Source organism: Pempheris klunzingeri, chromosome 6, assembly GCF_042242105.1.
Source record: "Pempheris klunzingeri isolate RE-2024b chromosome 6, fPemKlu1.hap1, whole genome shotgun sequence".
NCBI classification, from domain to species: domain Eukaryota; kingdom Metazoa; phylum Chordata; class Actinopteri; order Acropomatiformes; family Pempheridae; genus Pempheris; species Pempheris klunzingeri.
Window position 1 is genome coordinate 15,778,151 of NC_092017.1, and position 21,205 is coordinate 15,799,355.

At 39.4% G+C, this 21,205-nt stretch overlaps 2 protein-coding genes across 7 annotated transcripts; one reads left to right on the forward strand and one right to left on the reverse strand.

Moving 5' to 3' along the window:
• The first annotated feature begins 1,510 nt into the window (after positions 1-1,510).
• LOC139203051 (afadin- and alpha-actinin-binding protein-like) lies at positions 1,511-7,977 on the forward strand. The gene is made up of 14 exons (XM_070832682.1): positions 1,511-1,579; positions 3,325-3,439; positions 3,828-3,979; positions 4,151-4,354; positions 4,503-4,613; positions 4,706-4,841; positions 4,990-5,065; positions 5,356-5,536; positions 5,829-5,976; positions 6,340-6,476; positions 6,752-6,925; positions 7,069-7,186; positions 7,490-7,637; positions 7,725-7,977. Exons 2-14 carry the CDS (start codon positions 3,421-3,423, stop codon positions 7,870-7,872), a joined length of 1,752 nt encoding a protein of 583 aa, XP_070688783.1. The 5' UTR covers positions 1,511-1,579; positions 3,325-3,420; the 3' UTR covers positions 7,873-7,977.
• A 1,343-nt stretch (positions 7,978-9,320) lies between these two features.
• On the reverse strand, positions 9,321-18,318 carry LOC139202417 (vitellogenin-like). Of its 6 annotated transcripts, XM_070831895.1 has the most exons (35): positions 18,279-18,318; positions 17,731-17,751; positions 17,455-17,606; positions 17,117-17,368; positions 16,871-17,032; positions 16,630-16,778; positions 16,397-16,547; positions 16,144-16,301; positions 15,878-16,043; positions 15,671-15,796; positions 15,358-15,576; positions 15,051-15,268; positions 14,870-14,967; positions 14,662-14,786; positions 14,475-14,576; positions 14,228-14,347; positions 13,951-14,137; positions 13,542-13,635; positions 13,277-13,462; positions 13,021-13,162; positions 12,722-12,938; positions 12,189-12,634; positions 12,038-12,086; positions 11,858-11,913; positions 11,550-11,756; positions 11,301-11,443; positions 11,086-11,221; positions 10,877-11,000; positions 10,603-10,783; positions 10,427-10,521; positions 10,191-10,285; positions 9,841-10,006; positions 9,535-9,696; positions 9,495-9,501; positions 9,321-9,402 (listed from the first exon to the last, which is right to left on the reverse strand). In XM_070831895.1, the coding sequence occupies exons 1-35, from the start codon at positions 18,316-18,318 to the stop codon at positions 9,321-9,323; spliced, it is 5,034 nt and encodes a 1,677-aa protein (XP_070687996.1). The 6 variants fall into 6 exon arrangements, with proteins under 6 accessions (XP_070687996.1, XP_070687993.1, XP_070687995.1 ...); XM_070831892.1 differs by lacking the exon at positions 9,495-9,501 and having other exon boundaries at positions 9,321-9,433; positions 11,858-11,922; positions 13,033-13,162; XM_070831894.1 differs by lacking the exon at positions 9,495-9,501 and having other exon boundaries at positions 9,321-9,433; positions 11,858-11,922; positions 12,038-12,083; positions 12,258-12,634.
• Between the last annotated feature and the right edge of the window lie 2,887 nt (positions 18,319-21,205).

Sequence of the window (21,205 nt, forward strand, 5' to 3'; positions counted from 1 at the left end):
TGTTACCAGTAATGTATTCAAAAGTGTTTGTCATTATGGTTTTATTGTTGTGACTGGAGGTTATGATGACAATCAAAACTATTCTGATAATAATTTGTAGAGACAATCAGAAATGTATAATATCTACAAAATATATATATATTTTTTTGTATTATGATTGTGCTAGGACATGGTCAAGTATTATTTCCTTTTTTGCATCTGTTGGGAAGAATGTAAAAAAAAAAAAAACAATATGCAGAGTAACATGCCAGAATTGAGGAAATGCTGTTTTAATCACACAATAGTGGTTTTCTCTCATATGTAGTTATACTTATATATTTGCAATCAATCCAAGGCACTTTTGTTTTTTATAATTCAGTAAAAGTAAAGGAGATATTCACTGCCTGAAGATTAAGAGAACCCTCTCCTATGATGAGATAATTCAAAATTTCAAAGAGTCCCAGATAAATGGCATCTGATTGCTTACATATCTGAAGTGGTAAAGGCTTTTTGCACAGCAGACAATAGACGTCATAACAGGAGAAGCACAAGAGTAATTAAAAAAAAGGGGTGCTGGCTTTATTTCCAGTTATGCCAATGAGCAATATCAGCTCAATTATGGCCCTGGTATTGCTCATCGGTACTGCTTCTTTGGGAATTAAAAAAAAAATTAAAATTGCGCCATTGTTAATGCTATTAATGCTTTCTCTGCTTTGACAAGTCATATTTTTTGTTGTGAAAAGATACATTTTCCTCAGAATGGGTGTACAAGTACTTTGGAACCAAACTCTCCCATTAAAGCTATTATGTAGATGCCTTGATTTAGCAAATAAGCATACCTTGTTGATGCAGAGTAGACTTGATAGTAGTCAACTGAACTCATTACTTTTGTAAAACGAGCATATACATTTTTTTCTTTGTGCAGGAGCTTTTGTAAGGTATTGCAGTGTGTGCAGTGAAATTAGCTCATGTTATTGTATTGTTCAGTGATTCAGTGAATGTATACATTGCATTAAAGTTTCTTTAAAGTTAAAGTTAGGCATCTATCTTGTTCCAAATGCATTGTTTTAGCACAATAAATGCAGTGAAGGCTGTTTTTCTCCGAATCTTATTTGATGATAACAACGGTCAAGAGAATAATGATAACAATAATAATGAGAAGACGAAGAAGAAGAAGAAGAAGAAACTTTATTTGAAAACACTTTTCGAAAATCAAAATAACAGTGGTTTACATGGCTAAAAACAAATGAGGTGAATCAAATCAGACCCTTAAGATAAAAGAAAATGAGGCAACAAGGTTTTAACTCCAAAAATTAAAAACAAGAACACAAAAACAAAATGTTTGATGTCTTTTAAACAGTGTCATCAGCATAATCAACACGCCAATTTAAAAAATCAGTGTCTATTGGAATGACTCGCAGGCCCCATGAGCCAATCACATTGAGTCGTGTTTGGTTGCTAGACAACGGGTTGTCCAATGAGCTCGCTGCTTGGTGCGCCCTGCTGTGTGCTGTCAGTAGCACCGACATGGCTTCACGAGCTGCTGTGTGACCGAGAGGCGACGAGCAACCGGGAAATACAACACTAAATACAACCCCGAGTAAGTCCTGGGAACCTTTTGCTGTTCACGTCTTTATAAAGTTAACATTTTAAACGTCCGCTGTCGTGACCAGAGGACTTGTTTGGATAATGTAGGCAGAGCGTCCGGCTTCAATGTCAGGTTGTTTTGAGGTGGGGGAGCAGCGTTATAACGTTATGTGAGTTTAACTGTAAAGACCTGCACGACCTTACCTTATTTTATCAAGAACAAAACACCATTTAATGAGAGAAGGGTGTCTTGGATAAATAACGCCTCAACAGCATAACTTACATTTGTTCCAGGCTTTTCTACGGTTTTCTGTATGTGGTTCATGTAAAGCCAGCTAAAGTAATGTGACACAACCAGCATTTATATTTATATATACACACTAACCTATTAAAAGGAATGCACAAGTTAGTTAATATTCTCTGGTCTCCTAAGTCAGTGTTTTACAGCCTTTTCTGGCCAGTCTCAGCAATGAGTACATCAAGGCAACTTATTAATGGTTCGCTTAAGAAATGTGGATTTGGAGAGGTGTTGATTCAACTTATTATTATTATTTTTTTTTACTGTTGTTTGTGGTGCTGTTGAACTGTATTGGGTTCACATTGTACTGAGGGGTGTGTCCAACCACATTTATATCAATGAGGGTGACAAAATAGGCTGGTTAGACACTGATTAAGGTAGGGTTTATTGCAGGGTTGATGTAATGGACTGCATCAGTTTTAGCTAGGTATACCGAGTGCAAGCAGATTGGTCTGAGGTGTGATCCCATCAAGTGCCCCTCAGGGCTGAGAATCTGGTCTAAAATGTCACTCAGATTAACTGCATGTTCTTATCATGCACACCTCCCAAGGGACCACAAACCTTATAATCCTGTCTGTAAATGCTAATGTAGAAAATTCCCTTAGGATATTTTATACAGTAGAGAAGTTTGACTAATGAGTTAAAGGTTAATACTTGTTGAGTTGTCAGTCTAAGCACGATCTAGGCGTGTTAAGCTTTGTGGCTGTGTGCTTGCCATCTGTCCGGCCAGGCTGATTAAGTATCACTGAAACCAAAAGGTAGGCCCCTTGAGTTGATGGTGAGTCACAGCCTTCTCATTACTAAAATATATGAAAAATGTAGTTCACAAAATGCTTCCTATTAAACATAAATTATAATTTTAAACGTATGCTGTGATAGTTGCTGTTCAAGGATAAAATGCTGTACATGATACTTTGAGTTTTCAGTTATATCTGTCTGTTAGTGTGTCTGTTTGTTGAAAATACAGGCATTATTCCTACAGGAGGAAAATGTGTCCATCGTGTTACTGATTGTGTGGTTCTGCAGACAATTCACCACCGTGTCTGTCTGGGATTAGTCTGATCAGCTGATGATAAGAGCATTGAGCATTAAGCAGGGATGCCAGCTTGGTCCCAGCCTTTAACCTGTTAAATACTCCTGCAGTGGCAATGGTGTAATACAACAACCACAACAGTGACAACAACATCGACTAGCAGTCATAATAAACTTCGCAAAACTATTTATATTTCATTTAATATAGGATTTTAAACAATCTATTGAACGGCTGTGAGTACGTTGTGATCACTGTTTAGCTTGTTGCCTGTGACAGATGAATAAATTAGCCCTTGTGAATCTGCTGTGTCCCCTCCATTTATTTAGGTTGCTGCACGTTTCCACCTCTCACCGTTGCATGTTTGTTCCACTGCCTTGTAATCCAGACCATGTTGAATGGGTGCTGCTAATCTGACCCTCTATTTCAGGAGCAGACTGCGTAGGTGGATCTTGTGGTGAGCTTTGTGTATCCTGCACATGTAGTAGATGATCCAGACACGTAGCCTGAAGGCTGCACTGCAACAATGCCAGAGTCCTCTTTGGGTGAGTCCAGACTATGAGATCTTTGAAGACCAGTGAATTTGTTCTGTGGATGAGATGTTGAACTGTTGTTAAATTATTAAGAACACTCATTGACACCTTTACATGTCTCAGAAACTGAAGACTGATTTTGACTTTATTGGCGTCCTCATTAGGTAGATGAACTGCATTACAGCACTGCAGCGTTCTGTCCTCAACTATTGTGTTTTGTGCTTGTGAGTTAGGAACAGATTAAAATAACACAAGTTGAAGATGAATGCTATTCTTGGTTTTGGGCCAAAAATAGCCTCAATGACTGTGACATTTACTGTGTGTTTTTTTTCTTGTCAAGCATTAAAAAATGAGGATAGGCCGTACTGCATGTATTTGACAGACATTTTTTCCCCAAAAGTCAAGGACATTCGCAGCGGCTCTGCTGAATGTAGAACACCCCCCTTGAGGCAGTTTAGCCAATCATCGCTGTCACTGCACAGAAACTCCTTCATGCTCCGTACATTCTGCACAGAACACAACGTGCAAGAATGTCTATCTCACATCAATCAGGTTGGTAACTTACTTACATGTGTCTGTGGTGCATTATTAGCACAGTTATTGATCTGTAAATGCTTGTGCCTAATGGTCAAAGACATGTACAATAACACTGCATTAACCCGGCTGGTCCTCTTCACTTCTTTTGCTCCATATCCATTTCCTCCTTTACTCTCCCTTTTACAGGAGGTGTCATCTCTCGGCCTCCCACCAGTTTGGACGGAGTCGGGAGGGAGCTCAGAGATGAATGTTGTGGCTGTGCTGAATTGCATGTATGACCTGATTCAACTGCACCGCAGGGGCCTCCGAACCCTGGAAAACATGGAAGTGGAGCAGCTTAAGTCCAGCAGCAATGTGGACTACCTGCAGCTCACCAGCACACGACTAAAAGTAAAGTAACATGTAAACCAAATGATGCATTAATATTGTATTCAGATAAAAACGTGAATAACAAAATAAATGTGGTTGCTTTTCAATACTGAAAATGACCCTCATATGAAAAGCTTGAGTCCATGTCATTGTTATTCTGCTATCATAGGAGCAGCTTGAAGTGTCCAAAAGAGAAAACACAGGACTCCTTGAGAGAGAACGACAGCTGCAGCTGAAAGTGAAGAGTTTGCAAAACTGCCTGAAAAATGAAAAAGAAGAGGTACTTTCTCTGGATTTACTGCCCCAGACAACATTGACTGAATCCACAGGAATGTTTTTGTCTCAGACAGATTGTTTTATTTCCCCTGCCAGGTGCAAAAACTTCAGAACATAATTGCAAGCCGGGCCAGCCAGTACAATCATGAGATGAAGAGGAAAGAGAGAGAATTTAACAAACTGAAGGAGCGCTTGAACCAACTCCTGGTTGACAAAAAGGAAAAGAAACAAGGTTAGATAGAAAACCTCTTTATTCCCATCCTTTGCCTCACCGTTTGCCCCAGCATTTAGCATCTTAACATTAAACATCTCTACACACGAGATTAAAATTTCCATGCACTTTGAGACTGATTTTCTACATTTGTCTTTCTTGCTTCCAGCTATTGATGTATTAAACAACATTGGAAGAGCTGATGGGAAGAGAAGTCTTTGGAAAACTGACAAGACAGAGGCAAAGTAAGCTCTCCTCTCATGGCTTTTTTGTCTATTTGTTTTACAGTATCTCTGAACCTTATCTCTAAAGACACATTTGTATTTTTAAACAATAGAATAAAGAGAAAGAAATAAACAGCACGATCTGAGAACGAACTACTCATTGTACTATTCAAGTCAGTTTTCTAGGTGACACAGATTTATTTTAGGAACATAGACTTCAGACATGGCAGCTCTGCTGAATCCTGGATGTTGCTTTAGCTTTGATTAATGTCCTCTGAATAAACGTAGATGATTGTCCCTCTTATCCCAAGGCATGAGGGGGAGATGTATAAGACTCTGCTTAGCGACTACGACACCCGACAGCGGGTGTTGCTGCTGGAAAATGCAGAGTTGAAGAAAGTATTACAGCAGATGAAAAAAGATATGGTGTCCATTCTAAGTTCAAGAAAACCAACGGTGAAAGGAGACAAGCATCAAGACGATGACATAAAGGTGGGAGAAGCTGTTTTTCTCTTTCTTAAAATTCAACAATAGAATAAGAGATGCTACTTTTCAACCGTGAAGTTGTTTCCATGTTGAATATGTGATTGTTTTGAACCACTTTTTCCATTTTGCTCCCAGTTTTTTAACAATTGAAATAAGTGGAAAGGATCCTAAAAACATTGATTGCAAAGTGGCAAAAAATTTTTATAATTTGATTGACAGCTGACAGATGATTTTTTTAAGACACATTTCCCAGATGTGCTAGCAGTAGATTGAAAAATATTGTCATCCTTACTGTCAGGCTGACTCAGACGATGAAGAGGAAGTATTTGATTCCAGTAAAGAGGGCGTAGAGCTTTACTGTGTTCACGCCAGGGAGAAGCTGACCAACAGTATTCGCCTACAGTGGAGGAGACTCAAGAGCCATGTTGAAAGATTGGACAGCCAAGGTATTCTCCATGCAGCTTACTGTCACTGTCTGACCTTGATACATGAACGAATGTAACTCTGTGTGATGTAAGGATTCCTCTCTAACCCCAAAACATAGTGTCATCAAAGTCGTAGTCATGGAACGGTGAATGAGGAAGAGAGAAACTGTCAGAGCAACAAAAGCATGCCTGTATTATACACTGAAACTAATTTAGTCAGTTTTCTTTGTTAAAAGTCAAGACAATTCAGGATTTGTGCGGAAGCAACAGCTAAAACATAGACTGAAGAATCCAGACTGGATCTTCACTTCCTGTTAAAATCAATACAAAGGAGATCTTTCTTAACATAATTGTACATTTTGATTTTCTGGGTTGTTTGTTCAGCATCTTTGGCTCAGATGGGTGACAGTAAAAACAGTGATGCTGTTTCCCGAGAGACTCATGAGGAGGAGATGGAGAGACTGAAGCTGGAGATTCAGCAGTGCAAAGACTTCATTCAAACACAACAGCAGCTCCTCCAGGTAAGACTGAAAGTACTCTTATAGACACTTTTAGAAAGCTTTACATTTAAACTGCTAGTTTTAAATATTAGTTGAACACTAACATTGTCTGTCATATTTTACCATCATTGCTTTAACTCAGTGTTGACTGTCCGTCTTATTGTGTTAAACAAGCACAATTGAAACATTCTTTGCATGTTGGAGGAAAGATATTGTATTTTATTTGTTGCAGTCCTTAACACTGCTTCTATTAAATTTCAGCTAAACAAATCATGCCTGTTCTTTTATTCTTATAGCAGCAGCTGAGCTCTCCGTGTGATGAGGAGACTGCGTCCCTGCTGAGCGACTGCTACATGCTGCAGGAGAAAGAGCGCCTCAAAGAGGAGTGGAAGAGCCTAGAGGAACAGAGAAAGGCCTTTGAGAGGGAGAGGAGGAACTTCACTGAAGCAGCTATAAGACTTAGCCATGAGGTGGTTTATAAAGCACGATTTTCAACATTTCTCAATATTTGTCAATATTTAAACATGTTATCATGAAACAGAATTTAGAGTGTGCCAATAAGATAAACAGGATGACTGTTTTTGAGACACGTTTTATCTGGTTTGACTTGCAGAGGAAGGCCTTCGAGGATGATCGAGCAACATGGCTCAAACACCAGTTTTTAAACTTGAGTCCATTTGGTGACTCAATGAAACCCCAGATGTCAAAGTCTAAAAGTGCCTTTTTAGTATGTGAGTGTCCACTCCTTTACATTGCACTGTCTTTATATTAGATTCTTGCAAAGTTGGTTGTTGAATGATAATTGTAATTAATAAACTAAATGATTATTATTATAGTCATCAATAGACTGAACAATGTGCCGATTTCATTGTTTGATACAACATCTGTGAAGCAGTTTTATTTAATATTTTCTAACTTTGTGAAATTGTGATTTTTTTGTGATACTTTTTCCCTGCTCTATTTTTTTTAATTTATAAATGTCAATAAAGCCTTTTCTTGACAATGACCAACAAAGTTTCATCTTGTCTTTGCAGCTGAAACAAAGGCGAATGCAGCGTTGGCTCCAGAAAAGCTCATCAAATGCCCGTCAGAGACCTCGTCCTCCACACCCAGATGTGTCCCACTCGCACCACCGTCAACAGCCGACCTGTATCACACACTTTGCCTTATCCCAGAAAACAGGTACAGTGTCTTTATTTGCATGCCAATACACAAATTGATAAATGAATGCTGCTATTGTGTCTTATGACTGTCTTATATTATTTCCAGCTCAACCAAACCAAAGAGAAAGACTGAACATGTTGAAGAGTCAAGCATCTTTTTTAACAGAAATGCTCCAGTTCAGCACAAGCTGTGGAACGACAGTGAAGACCACAGCAGCCACACACTCACAGAGCAGAAGAACAGCTCTATATGAAGCCAAAACAGTCATTATTTTTGATCAGAATCATTGGTAAAGTCCATTAATTATGGATTATTTGTAGTATATCAAAAACTCAACTGAATTTGTGAATGCCAAACACTTGAGGATAAAGCTGTCGAAGCCAAACAAGAGTTCTGGTTAGCTGCTGGTGTTCTGGGCTCCGCGTGACTGAGAGAGAAAATTTGTATTCTAATTGTTTCTTTTTTAATATCTCACTGTTTTATTTTTAAATTATGTGATAAATGCATTTATTTATTTACACGGTACTGTAAGTCTTGTTTTGGTGTTGTGTATAGGTCTGAGGCTCGTACAGCTGTGCCACAATAGATCATGTGTCCCGGTAATGAGATGGTACTTGTTAATTGTCACAGTTGCACCCAAATTTGCTTAAATGTTACCGTTTACATCGCAGCTTGTCAATTTCTGTTATTATGTTAAACTGGCACAATGTATTCGAATGTAGATTTAATGCTGCTGTTTCACTGAACGCAATAAGAAACTGGGTAAAATATGAAGTATGTTTCTATAGTTTAATATAGAAATGTGGTTGATAACACTGTAACAATGTTAACGTTAAGTTAAATAGGAAGAAAGGCTGTAAAAATGTAACACAAATTACATAATGTGTAGTAGAGGCCTGACACTGAGGTGAAACCACTCTGATGTCAAGATGAATGTTACTTTCAACATTTTTTAGAATTAATGTGTTTATTTTAGTGGCTTTATATTGACAGATGATAAGAATTTTTAACAGGGGAGTGTGACTTGATGTATTTTAGACAGTCTTATGATCTTGAAACACTCATTATACATTATTAAAAAACAGATTTGTTGTCATTTGACCTTTATTGGCCTAAAAGAAACAGTTCTGAGATCAACAGAACTGTTTTACTCGTTGTTCCTGTTCATTGGTGGCCTGAAACTGACAAAAGTGTCAACAAAATGGAGACCATTGAGGTGAAGCAGCCATGCAACATGACTATCTCATGAAGAAGTAAGTACTATAATAAATTGCTTTGTCATCTGCTTGTCTGGCCAGACAGTCCTACTCCTACATATTTTGGAGCTCAACTGTCTTAATATCTTAAAGTCTGCAGATATTGCACAGGTTATTCTGTGTTATGCTATGGAGCTGTAAAGTACATTATCAAGAAAAGGTTCTAAATAAATCCTAATTGTTATAATTAAGTTTCATTTGCAATTACATACACCTATTTAACTGTATGAGTTGGTTAAAAGATTTGTTTTGTGGCACACAGATTCTCAATCAAAAGATGGAGTGACATTTATTAAAACGTGCATTTTTCCTCAAGTAATGCGTCACTGTGGTTCTATGAAGGTGCCGTAAATGAAGTAACTCACAAAACTGTCTGGAATGCAGTTTATTTAGAATGACATTCAAACATACACATGATGTGAGGGACGGATGGGAGAAAGTATGTTTATGCACACTGAGCTGTGCAGCTGCAGGCTAGGTGGGCCTCTGCCGTTTCCCTCAGGTCCATGCTCTTATCGTACGTGCTGCTCAGAACCTCTGGGTGATTCAGGGCAGATTCTGCACAAGTGAAGGGAGCAGAGCAATTAGGAAGTGTGTATTTGTCACTACACTTTGATACTCTGTGTCTGGAAGCAGCTCTTATTCTGTTGCAGACTCACCAACAGGCAGGCAGTGGAAGCCAACAGTGACGGTGGTGGTCTTCACAGGGAAGCAGCCGGGCAGGCAGCGCAGCACAGGCTCAACAGAGTAGCATTTGGATTCCTGGTCGTGGAATTTGATCTGCTTCTCCAGCTGCACAGATTCAAGCTTCATACGGCACTCTGTAAGAGATCGGTGAGTTTCCGGTGTATTTAGACTTGCTTTGACCATTTGCAGTGGCATTAATTACTGTGTCACATCACAGTGGAAAAGAGGGTGGGACATTTATCTAAAATAGGATGTTGCTTTGAACTTCTGTGTCTCACCAGTGGTGTCCCTGCAGCTCTCAGCAGACAGAACCCAGGAATGAGCATAACTGGTTGGATTTTTGGTCAGATGTCTGTTGGGTGCGCTGTACTCCTGTTTGACTTCCCCATCAGCCTTTCCACAAAGTCCACAAGTCTGTCCTCTCATCCAGTCCACAACTTTAACCTGCATGGCAAGATCAAATAAGACATTACAGACAGTATCTGAGGTCACAGTTTTAAGAGTGGAATTGATTCATGCAGTAAAACAACCCTTTACATTTTAATGAAAAGATGTTATTTCTACATTAGATCTTTTATGGTTCTTTAATCTTCATCTTTAATGGTTATGTCCATAGTTTAGCATTTACCGTCCATGAGTTCTTGTCAAAGTAGACCTCATGAAGACCATGGCTGGGAGCATACACAGAAATGCCTTCACCCTTTGGCCTGATCTGGATTTTAGCTGTAAGAAAAAAAAACAGTTTCACAATCATGTACTTCAAGCCAGTTTAAATACATTACATACAAATAATGTAACAACTCTGTTATATTGGTAGTTTGCAATAATAAAGATTTTGAGAGTGGGATGAATGTGTATAGAAACCTGTGGGATGCTGGTACGGCAGGTTGTTGATGGGTATTTCCATTCCATTGACCTTCACAACCACGTCGGTGTTCTTCGGGTACAGGTCAATATCACTACAAGTGCAGAAATGGAAATGTTTAGTTTTATCATCTTGTGGAGTAAAAAATGTTTTCTAGCTTTTAATGGATACTGACATGTCAGCAATCTTCACATTGATATGGTTCTGTTCAATGTGATCTTTCTTCAGCAGAACCATGAATTTCAGCTCATCGGTGCAGTCCTGTGCCAGAACTTGGTAGCAAGACAACGGCATCTCGTTCTTATATCTCCTGTTGTTGAATGTGGTCAGCGTATCTCTGACAAAGCTGCATTCAGCTATGAAAAAAAGAACCATTTAAATCCTTGAAGCACAATGATAATGACCAAAAATATTTGTATTTCATGTTAAACAATAAGATCATTCATTACTTGCACCAGCCTTGGCAAAGTAGTAGTGGACTCTATCAACAGGGTCATCGAAGGGGGTGAGACCTCTGATTTCATCAAGTGGGAGAGCAATGGGAAGATGCAAAGACAGCTTGTAGACAGTACGCTGCAGACAGAATAATTCACAATTATTAGGAAAAAAGCAACAAATATGACTTCATACTTTTGGAGAACTAATAAGTTACACATACTAATGGTGTTTTCCAAATGAGGTCAAGGGTCTTGTCAGATGTGGCAACCACTGTTAAGGAGAGTTGCTTGCTGCTGTTTTCTTCCTTCCGTTGAATCAAGCCAGCCAGCGTGGAAGAAGGAATGTAGTCATACACCCTGTAAAATAATATCCAGATTTTAAACATTTTACTTAAGCTGTAATGCATGTCAGAAGGCTAAAGATGAAGTTTTATACTTCTTTGCGTAGCGTTTAATGGCAGAAGGAAGTTCGTTCCAGGCCACTCTGATGCGAGCTGCAGGGCTTGGACCAGCAAGACCGGTCTCGGCTGTGATCATGGTGTCGTACTGCTTGCATTCTGCTCCCCAGGTGATTTTAGCCTATTGAGAGACAGTGGATGTGACGATAAGGCACCTGGTTTGAACGGTAGTCTTTTTAATATTATCATGTCCTAAGATCTAAGATACAAAAAAGACAGCATCTTACGGTGACTTTGTGCTTGCTAAGCAGAACTCCATCAGCACATAACTTCCAGTTGTTATCTGCAGCCAAAGCAGCCAGAATAATCTGAAGTCTGGTGGTAGGTTTGTCCAAGTAGACTGCCAGTTGGTATCCTTCCACCTTCTTGTCAGCTCTGACAGCACGGAAGATGATGGCAAAGACAGGAGCAACTTCCTTGCCGAGGAATTTGTTCTTTGGATTAAATCAAGGTTAATTCACATGAGTATACCGACAAACTCATCAGTGAAAAGACTTCAGACAGAATTTTCTCGTTTGATATAACCAAGATTCACCTGTCTGTAGATGGCCTCAAAGCTTGAAGCACTGCTTCTGCTCTTGGAAAGTGCTGCTGAGGTGACTTTAGAGGTGATAGTCTACAACAATAATGTATGGAAATTAAAGGCCTGCAACATAAATTAACATGTTCAAACATATTGTGTTCAACTTGTTATTGTTTAAAGCACCCTCTAAACATACCTCCTTCTTGTGGTTCTTCTGGAACTTGTGGCGATAAATTACCTGCTGTTCAGAAATTTATTTTTGTGAGATTCCACGCTTACAAAGATATGTGGACATAATAATATTTGTCCAGGCAAACTCACAAAACAGTCTTGTGGTGTTTACCTTTGAAAGGCGAGCGCTGGAGCGAGAAGAACTTGAGCTAGCACTGAAGAGTGATGCAAGGCTGGATGCAGAGCTAGACCTGGAAGACCTGTTCACAGATCTGGAGGAGCTGCGTTTGCTGCTGCTGCTGCTGCTGCTGCTACTGCTACGAAGTCTTTTGGCTTGAGCAGTGGCATCAATGCTGCTGACACGAGATGAGGAGCTGGAAGAGGCAGAAGAGTCCCTGGAGCTAAGGCTTGAGCGAGAGCTGCTGGAGCTAGAGGAGGAGGAAGATAAGCTGGCATTCTGCCGACCAGGAGCCAGGATTTTCTTGAGTTTCATCAAGACAGGTCTTCCCTCAACCATTTCTTCTTCTTCACTCAGGTTGATCTGTTTTATGAGCTTCTCTGCGGCCTTTGGTCCAACTTGAATCTCCATTTCCAGTCTCTCGATGACTTCACCTTCAACTGAAAGTATCATTAGATATGCCGTTAAAAACTGCTTTGTGCACACTGCTTCTACAAAACTACAAATTTTGTGTTCTTAACACTTACTTGGTTTGATAGAAAGAGCAACAGAGTGCTTTCCAGCCAGTTTGTACAAGGCAATGTCCCTGATGAAAGCAGCGTTGTCAGTGGTAACCTTTAAACAGCCCTTCAGTCCAATGGCAACAGCTTTAGCACAGAACTTCTTGTTATTCTGAGCCACTTTGGGTTTTTTAATGGGCCTGTCAGCTTCCACATCCTGGTGAATAATCTCTGAGGATTGTGACTATGCAAAAAAAGACCTATTAATTACATTGCAAATGTAGATACTGTTGTAGCAATCTTACAAGACAGTGTTAAGAGCTCACCCAACTAGCGGCAGCAGATGAAACAATCTTAGATGTCAGAATCTCCCTTGAGATGGACTTTAAGATTTTAGCTGGGATGATAGGAGTGATTTTTTCAGCAGGGAGATCCTCAATGTTTCTCACCACAGCAACAGTCTCCACACTGTTGAAAGAACAAGAATTTAATCATCTGGGCTCTAAGGAGAAATACATCTTAGCAGTGACACAAGTTTAATATTGTTTAGGAAATACACTGAGTTAAAAAAGTCAGGCTTACTGCATAGCTGCAATGTGTTCAGGCACAGACACAGGCAGAACTTCGATCTTGAAATTGCCTTCAGTGATGTCAAGGCTTGCAATGATTTTGGCGGGCATTATGGAGTTGAGTTTAGCTCTTGATAGCAGGGCAGCCTGGATTATGGCAGTGTTTACACCCATCACAGCAAATGTGTTCACAGCAATGCTAGAAGGAGAGGACATTTCTATGTTATATTTCATGATATGATACATTTTTGTATTTTAGTGTCAGACGTTGTATTTACCTTGGTCTGATCTCAGTCTCAAGCTGGATGTCTGTCTTCAGAAGGTGAGCCACGTGGAAGTTTTCTGGTAGAGCTGGTGTTGTGGTGGCCTTGACTAAGAAAACAAAAGAGCCAACTGAGCATAATACTTTTCACCATAAAATGGTATCATATACAATGTCTCATCAGTGCTTTATTTCGCAAGTTTAAAAAAATGTATTTGGTATAGATGATAATGTTAGGCTTAATAAGATATTATTATGGTATTTTCAACAGTCCAGACTTGTTAAGGCTGTATTGGGATTTAGGAATGTCTGTTGTTTTGGATTTTGGAGTCTCTATCTTTTTTGATCAGCACAAGGTAACATAGATTAAAGGGAGAAGTGGGACTTGTAACAAACTAACTAACTGCTGTCAAGTTTCTGCTTACCCTGAGCAGCTGCGGCAGCCACAGCAGCAGTGTACAGACTAAGCTCCATCGGTAGACCAGCAGCAGTAGGAAGGATTCGCCTCATCTCGGTGGCCAGCAGAGGCTTAACAATGTGGAAGGAAGCACCAGACAGCAGAGCCTTGATGGCATCCTTACCAAATGTCTGAACAGAAGGACCAGTGGCGAGCTGTAACGAAGAATGTAGTGTGAGCTATTGTGTCTTGCTAAAAAATGTGATTAAACAATGCCTTATGAAATTATTTCATTTGAATCGTACCGCAATGGCCTGCTCAATCAAGGCTTTGTCGATGTTGGCAAAAGCAATTTCTTGTCCAAAGAATTTGACATAGATGGAAGCCAGAGGCGTGTTGACGGGCAGGGACCTCAAGTCAGAGAGCTGTGTGAGGAAAAAGGAAACGCACAATCCAAACTTATCGTTAGCCTGCTTTGTTTTATCATGAACCATTGCATGTTACTCTATCCTTGTATTTGTGACTTTGCATTGCATTGCATTCATCGCTTACAGCTTTGATGACACGCTTCATCTTGGTGATCCTGTCAGCACTGTCAATAAGTGCAGGGTTTTTCAGGAGAGCCTCCTGGAGTCCCTCAGTTCTTACTCCAACCTGGGAAAAATTCAACATGTTAAAACATGGTTTTCAAATTCCTGATTGAATGCCTTAGAGGGCAGGTGTTTTCTGTTCATTTTACCTCCAGAACATCAGCAGCTGCTCCAGCAAGGTAGGCGCTGGTCTTAGCCACGATAGATCTGGGCAGAATGGTGGCAGCATCATTGATGTAGAAAGCAGTGGCAGCAGCACCAAGCATCAAGGGACCTAAAAGAGTTTGATGAGATGGAGTTGGTTGAAACTACAGAAAAATACTTTAAGTAACTTAAACCATGTTACATTGGCCTTACTGTCATAAATGTCCACGTGAATGGCTTTGCTGAAACGTAAGCTCAGTCTGTCCAGCCTTGGGCTCAAGATTTTGATGGCGACATTGCAAGCTGCAGCACTGCGAAGAAAACATGAAAGAGCTGAGTAAGCAGTCATAAGCTCATGGAGATATATTTGATGATGATAAGAGAGTGCTCTTACACTGAGGCATGGATTGCAGCAGTGCTCCTGGTCAGGGACTTCATGTGAGAATAAGTGAAGCTTGCTACCTGCAGATTCTGCTCTGTCTTCACAATGTTGGCAAGAGTTGTGATCAAACCAATTGGAGGCCTTGTCTCAAACAGTACGATGCATGCAAGCATACGAAGCTCTGGGTGAAGAGCCTTGTCCATGTAGAGCTGAAGAGCCAGTTCCTGGATCTAATTTACAAGTGAAAGCAAGCTCAGTAAGGAGTCCTGTGTAAAAAAACAGAATTGTTTGAAATAGTTTTTTGGCGTTGAGAATTCACCACTCTGGGCTCCTTCTTTGCAATGTTCCTCAAGGCCATGATGGCATCACCATGGATTCTCATGGGCAGAGATGCAGCTGCAGTGCCGTGTATGGGCAGGACCTTTGTGATCGGCTTAATGCTAGAAGGATGGCCAGCGTTACCCAAAACCCTCAGGAGAAGGCTGATTTCCTGGGTTTCGTCTTTAGCGATAGCCTCTGCAAGGAGTTCCTGGATGGGCTGTTGGGGGACAAGAAGAAACTAAGCTATAATCTTCTTATCCAGACATGTGCAGAGGAATTTGATAAAGATGAAAAGAACAAGGTTATGTCACCCTTAAAAGTTCAGCAGGGCAGACAGGCCTCTCAAAACAGTACTTTGAAATCATGGTACCATGACCAAGGAGGACAATCTCACGCAGAATTGGGCTTTTCACTATTTTGTTGTTGACTGCCAGGGTCTAGAAGAGAGCAACGATCAGAAATGTATCTTAACTTCATTCTAGTTACCAACAAAGTGACTTACTTTTTGGTTTACCCACCTCAAGCAGCTTGATGGACTCTGTGTCTGCTGTGACCATCTGAACAGATGCAATCAAAGCCTGAGCTGCTTCAGCAACAGTCAAGTCATCAGTAGAGAATTTCTCTTTGATGAATCTCAGAGCAGCAGGAGTTCCAATGGCAGGGATGGCATCCAAGATCCACTGTCTGAAATTTGCAAATTAAGTGAGTGATCCTGTATACATGTAGAATATACACATATACTGTATATGTTTTTACCCCTTTATTTAAATGTTAAAATAGTCACCTGAAGGCAGGTCTGGTTCTGTACTGGCTCCAGAGCATTTCTAGATCTTCAAAGCGGGCTTCACGGAGGAGCTGAATGAATTCCAAGAACTTCAAAGGGGCATCCTCGTGGACTCTCTCCACATTGTTGGTAACAAGGTGATTCAGAACCTCCACAATCTAAGAACAAAAGATTGAAGGGAAAGTCATCCACTGCAGCAGGTTCACATGATTCGCTCATGTCTTCTGTTTTTTAAAGCAGTCTGAGACGATACCTGAGCCTGTACATTGTTGATCTTGATGATCTGAATGGGTGTCTGAAGAAGCTCAGTGGAAAACTCATACTTAAGTGTTCCACGGTGAAGATACTGAGCCTGGATGGGCTCAATAGGGGCCCTCTGAATGTCAAGGAAGACCAAGGATTGCCTTTAAAAGAAATGTGAAGAAGGTTAATCTGCAGCTCCATTAAATCCAGACACTATTACGTTCTCAGTATCTATTGACACACTTGGTCTGCATCTGGGCAGCTCCATTCATCTCAGTGAAAGGGGAGAACTGGATCAGCTCATTTACAGTTGCCTCCAGGATCAGGACGCCATTAGCAACTGGCTTTAAGATGTAGTTGTATCCTGTAGTTCCTCTCAGGTTCTTTGAATCCTTTGAAGATGAATCACATATGTGTTTAATCATGCAATATTTTTTACTTTCACTTTTCACAGTATACATGATAAAAATGGGTTTGAACCTACCTGCTGGCACTTTACACATTTCTCAGTGTATGCCAACCCCATATCCTTCACGATCTTCTCCTGACAGTGGTTCAGATCCCTTGTCTTCGTCAAAAGGATGCGATCAGCCTTTTCGTCCTCAGTGATGGCATAGAGGGTCTTGCAAACACCCTGAGCACCGGCCTATTGAGAAAAACATATGTTAATTAATTAATCATCTTCCTGTAATAGATATATATAATGAGTATTGCATGATCTGTGACGAACCTCCTGTAACTCATAGACGTTCTGTGTCTTCTTGATGTTGAGCTGAAGAACATTCAGGATACCTCTGTAAATGTTCAGCACCATTGTTGAGACTCCTTCAGGTGCGAACATCTTTCCGACAACACCATTGGCATACTCAAACTTGATGGGAGTCATGAGCTGTGCCGCCATTGCTGAAGTCAGCTTGGTTGCTGGGATTAAAGGATCCTTAGGCCAGATGCCACTGTACTCGAAGAGCTCAGGCTCCACAAGCTAGAGTGTAAAAAAAGGTTTAGTACAGGACAGTTTGCATTTTGGAAATAAAAAGATTGATGCTCCAACATGATTTTGATCTTTACCTTCAGAATGTAGATGTTTTGGGCTTCAGCACTGATGAGAACTTTGCTGCTGACTTTGAGGCCGGCTTTTGCCAAACCTTCATCTGGCAGACCTCCCAGGAGAAGTGCCTCATACTTGTACATGTAAGTCTTATCCGCCGCAAACTCAGGAGCTGTAAGAATAATTTCTCTCAGTGAGAAGTATTATTCATTAAAACCACTGCTGCAATGCATTGTGTGTTTAGAAAAATGAAACTGTCCTTTAAGATTATAACTAAGTATGAATGTTAAACTTACCAAGGTTATGATGTTGTCCAGCTGAAAAAACATTGAAAAAAATAAATAATCCAACAAATGGAATGATGAAACTATTAAATCTAGTTTTAAACATTTAGCATATTTGTGAGATTGGAAAACAAATGCAATTCACTTGTATTCTATTGTAAATGCCCTAAATAAAAAAAAAGAAACAAATGAATATATAGAAGTGAAAGTGAGAAATCTCATAGCAGTGATAGATTGCCTTCTCTGTTTTTGTCACTAGTAACTTTTTTTGAATGCCACCAAAGGCCTCAACCATTGTATTTAAACTGTTACAATATAACAGGAAATTACATTATACTTTATGCAATAATATAGCAAGCACTGACTTTGTGTGAGCAAAAGTTCAATTCATTGTATTGAAGTATGATAAACTGGATGAAAAAAAAAGCGCAATGTGATATTTGGATAAAAATAGACAAAAAAAAGTAATACCGAAAATCCCTGGATGTCAAATATAAAATGTTAAGTCTGATTAAGCGCTGCAGTTTTTAGCCTTTGCAAAAAACACAAATCAAACTCACCCACAAGGGCCAGAGTCAGAGCAAGTACAACCGCTCTCATGGCTGATGGGGTTGTGAATGTCTGCAGTCACAGGCAGCCTTTTAAAGAAAATTTCTGCTGACAAAGTCCAACGAGAATGTCATGAAGGTACCTCTCTTAGATAGAGAGTGGATTTTCACCACTGGATGAAAAGTTAGGGTCACCTGACCTTACTCATATCAAATATACCAAGTCGGAGTTCAGCGTTCCGTTTGCTGTGCCTCACAATTCATTTTATACTAACACATTAGGAGAAAACACTGGTCTGCTTATATTAAAATATCACCTTTTTCTATCATGTGCTCGTATTTGCATCTTATTCCTACTACTACTTAATCTACTTATTCCTTGACATATAAAAAAGAGAAAGAAATAAGACAACAATTTATCAAAATAAACATATTGCCCAAAAACTTCAGGTCTTAAACTGACTAAAAGATTTATTTTTCTAACTTTCAAAAAGAAGTATGTAGTTTTCTTTGACCCAAAAGTTATTGGACTGGAGGTTTTTTAAAAGTGGAAGGAAAAATTAATGAAACATTATTTATTGTTATATGACATATTGTCATATGTCATGCTCCATACATAATCCACCATGGGTGTTAGCTTGGATATTTTTTGCTTGTAAATACTTTTGCTATTGCTATTAATTGATTTTGTGAAAGCTGCGAATGTCTGGCACTTTGTCATCATTTTATTGAAACACAAGTTTGCACAAGAGGGCACCATGACTATGAGTGTTTGCTCACTTCACTTGTTGTGGTCAGGGTGACCACTGATGTCATGACATTTCTGTTTGTCAGTGATTGTGCTGTGTAAATGGATGGGCAATTATCCTCTACTAACACAAAATGTTTGTTCATTTTCTTGATGTTCGTATGACTGTGCCTATTTTTTGGAAAATAGACACTTTTCACAATGTTAGTAATAATACTTCAGTATGGAGCTACTCATCATCATCAAATTGAATAATACAGAATATCATCTATTAACTGGTGTTTGAATAATGCTGATTAAACTCTATAACAGCAACATGTGGTGCAAATTATTATTCATTTAATTCCACAAACATCCTAATGATAGCTTGATGCTAAGAAAACATGCAGTTGCACATATAAAAAACGAAATAAATAATTTAACATCTACTGTCATCCACTGCTGTTGCTGTGAATTGTGTATAAATCCATAATAACTCTTTTTAAATAGAAAAACCACTGGTCCTTATAATGCCATTAATCTAGTTATGCCCGTTTTTATTTATATAGCCCAATATCACAAATTTGCCTCAGTGGGCTTCACAATTCCACCCTCAATTTGGAAAAACTCCCTAAAAATCCTTTTAACAGGGAAAAAAATGGAAGAAACCTTGAAAGAGTCGCAGAGGAGGGAACTCTCTACCTGGATGGACAGACATGGAACCATCACGATGACAAAATTATAATAGATTGTAAACATAAAATGTGTCTGAGGTTAGGAGATAAGTAAACAGGATCGAGCTGATTCAACAGCAGGGATTTAAGTAGTATTTTTACCTGTGATGAGACGTTTTTGTGTGGACTGTTTATTTTTATATCTTTATTTATAGAGCGCCAATTCATAACAGCGTTATCTCAAGACGCTTTACATAAAGAGCAGGTTAAGACCAAACTCTTTAATTAAGAGAGAGACACAACGATTCAGGAATTCAAAATTAAGGATTCAAGAATCCCCACATGAGCAAGCATCAGACATTATATTGAGCAACAGTGGAAAGGAAAAACTCCCCTTTAACGGGAAGAAACCTCGAACAGACCCTGGCTCAATGTGGGCGGCTTCTGTCAGGGTCCGTGTTGGGTGGAGGTTGGACAGAGAGAGAGAGAGACAACACAAACAGCAACCAACATACTAACAGCGACTATAGCACTAACAATAGGAGTGTGACTAAAAAAAGTTAGCAATAACAATCTACAGATAGTTTTGGACGCTGCTTTTCAGTGATCCGAACAGAAATGATTGAATTAGTGAGTGAAACGAAGCCAGCATCAGCAGGAGCCCATTGTCTGGGACTATATAATACAGAGGGCCTTACCCAGGAAAATCATTAGTTAAGGCTGAGAACTGTCTCAATGTATTCAGGCTGCGACTGATCCACTGGGGGGATAATTGTAACAGATACAAGGTAATATACAGTACTGTGCAAAAGTCTTAGGCAGGTGTGAAGAAATGCTGCAAAGTAAGAGTGCTTTCAAAATCACAACATTTAATTGTTTATTTTTAATGATTTACAAAAAGCAAAGTGAGCGAACAGAAGAAAAATCCAAATCAAATAAATATTTGGTGTGGGCATCCTTTGTCTTCAAAACGGCATCAGTTCATCTAGATACACTTGCACAAAGTCGGGGATTTTGTAGGATCATAGTCAGGTGTATGATTAACCAATTAAACCAAACAGGTGCTGATGATCAGCAGTTTCATATGTAGGCTGAGATGCAGTCATTAACTGAGACAGAAACTGTAGGGCATTAAAAGTGGGTGAGGAACAAACTCCGCTACCAAGGTGAGTTTGTGGAAGACAAGACTGAGCACAGCAACAAGACACAAGGTAGTTATACTGCATCAGTGAGGTCTCTGCCAGGCAAAGATTTCAAATCAGACTTTAGTTTCAAGATGTGTTAATTCATTATCTCAGTTCATTATCTTACAACAGCTCAGTATGTAAACATGTTTACATACTTACAGCTCATTTACATATACCTAGTATCATATAATACAATATGTGCTGTAAAAATAGATGATAGCTCTTCCACACTGAACAACTTGACCACAGCTTTTGATAAACCCCTGAATTTGCATTACTTACAAAAAATGAGTTCAGAACATCATGAGAACAGCATATTTAGACTTTTACTGGTAACACTAATTTAACTCC

Coding starts and splice junctions, on each gene's coding strand:
- LOC139203051 (XM_070832682.1), top strand. Junction 3,980..4,150: donor GTCTATCTCACATCAATCAG/GTTGGTAACTTA, acceptor TCCCTTTTACAG/GAGGTGTCATCTCTCGGCCT. Junction 4,355..4,502: donor TCACCAGCACACGACTAAAA/GTAAAGTAACAT, acceptor CTGCTATCATAG/GAGCAGCTTGAAGTGTCCAA.
- LOC139202417 (XM_070831890.1), bottom strand. CDS start 18,318: ATGAGAGCGGTTGTACTTGCTCTGACTCTGGCCCTTGTGG. Junction 17,033..17,116: donor ACGTCTATGAGTTACAGGAG/GTTCGTCACAGA, acceptor TTTTCTCAATAG/GCCGGTGCTCAGGGTGTTTG. Junction 9,697..9,840: donor GAGCTGCAGGGACACCACTG/GTGAGACACAGA, acceptor GATCTCTTACAG/AGTGCCGTATGAAGCTTGAA.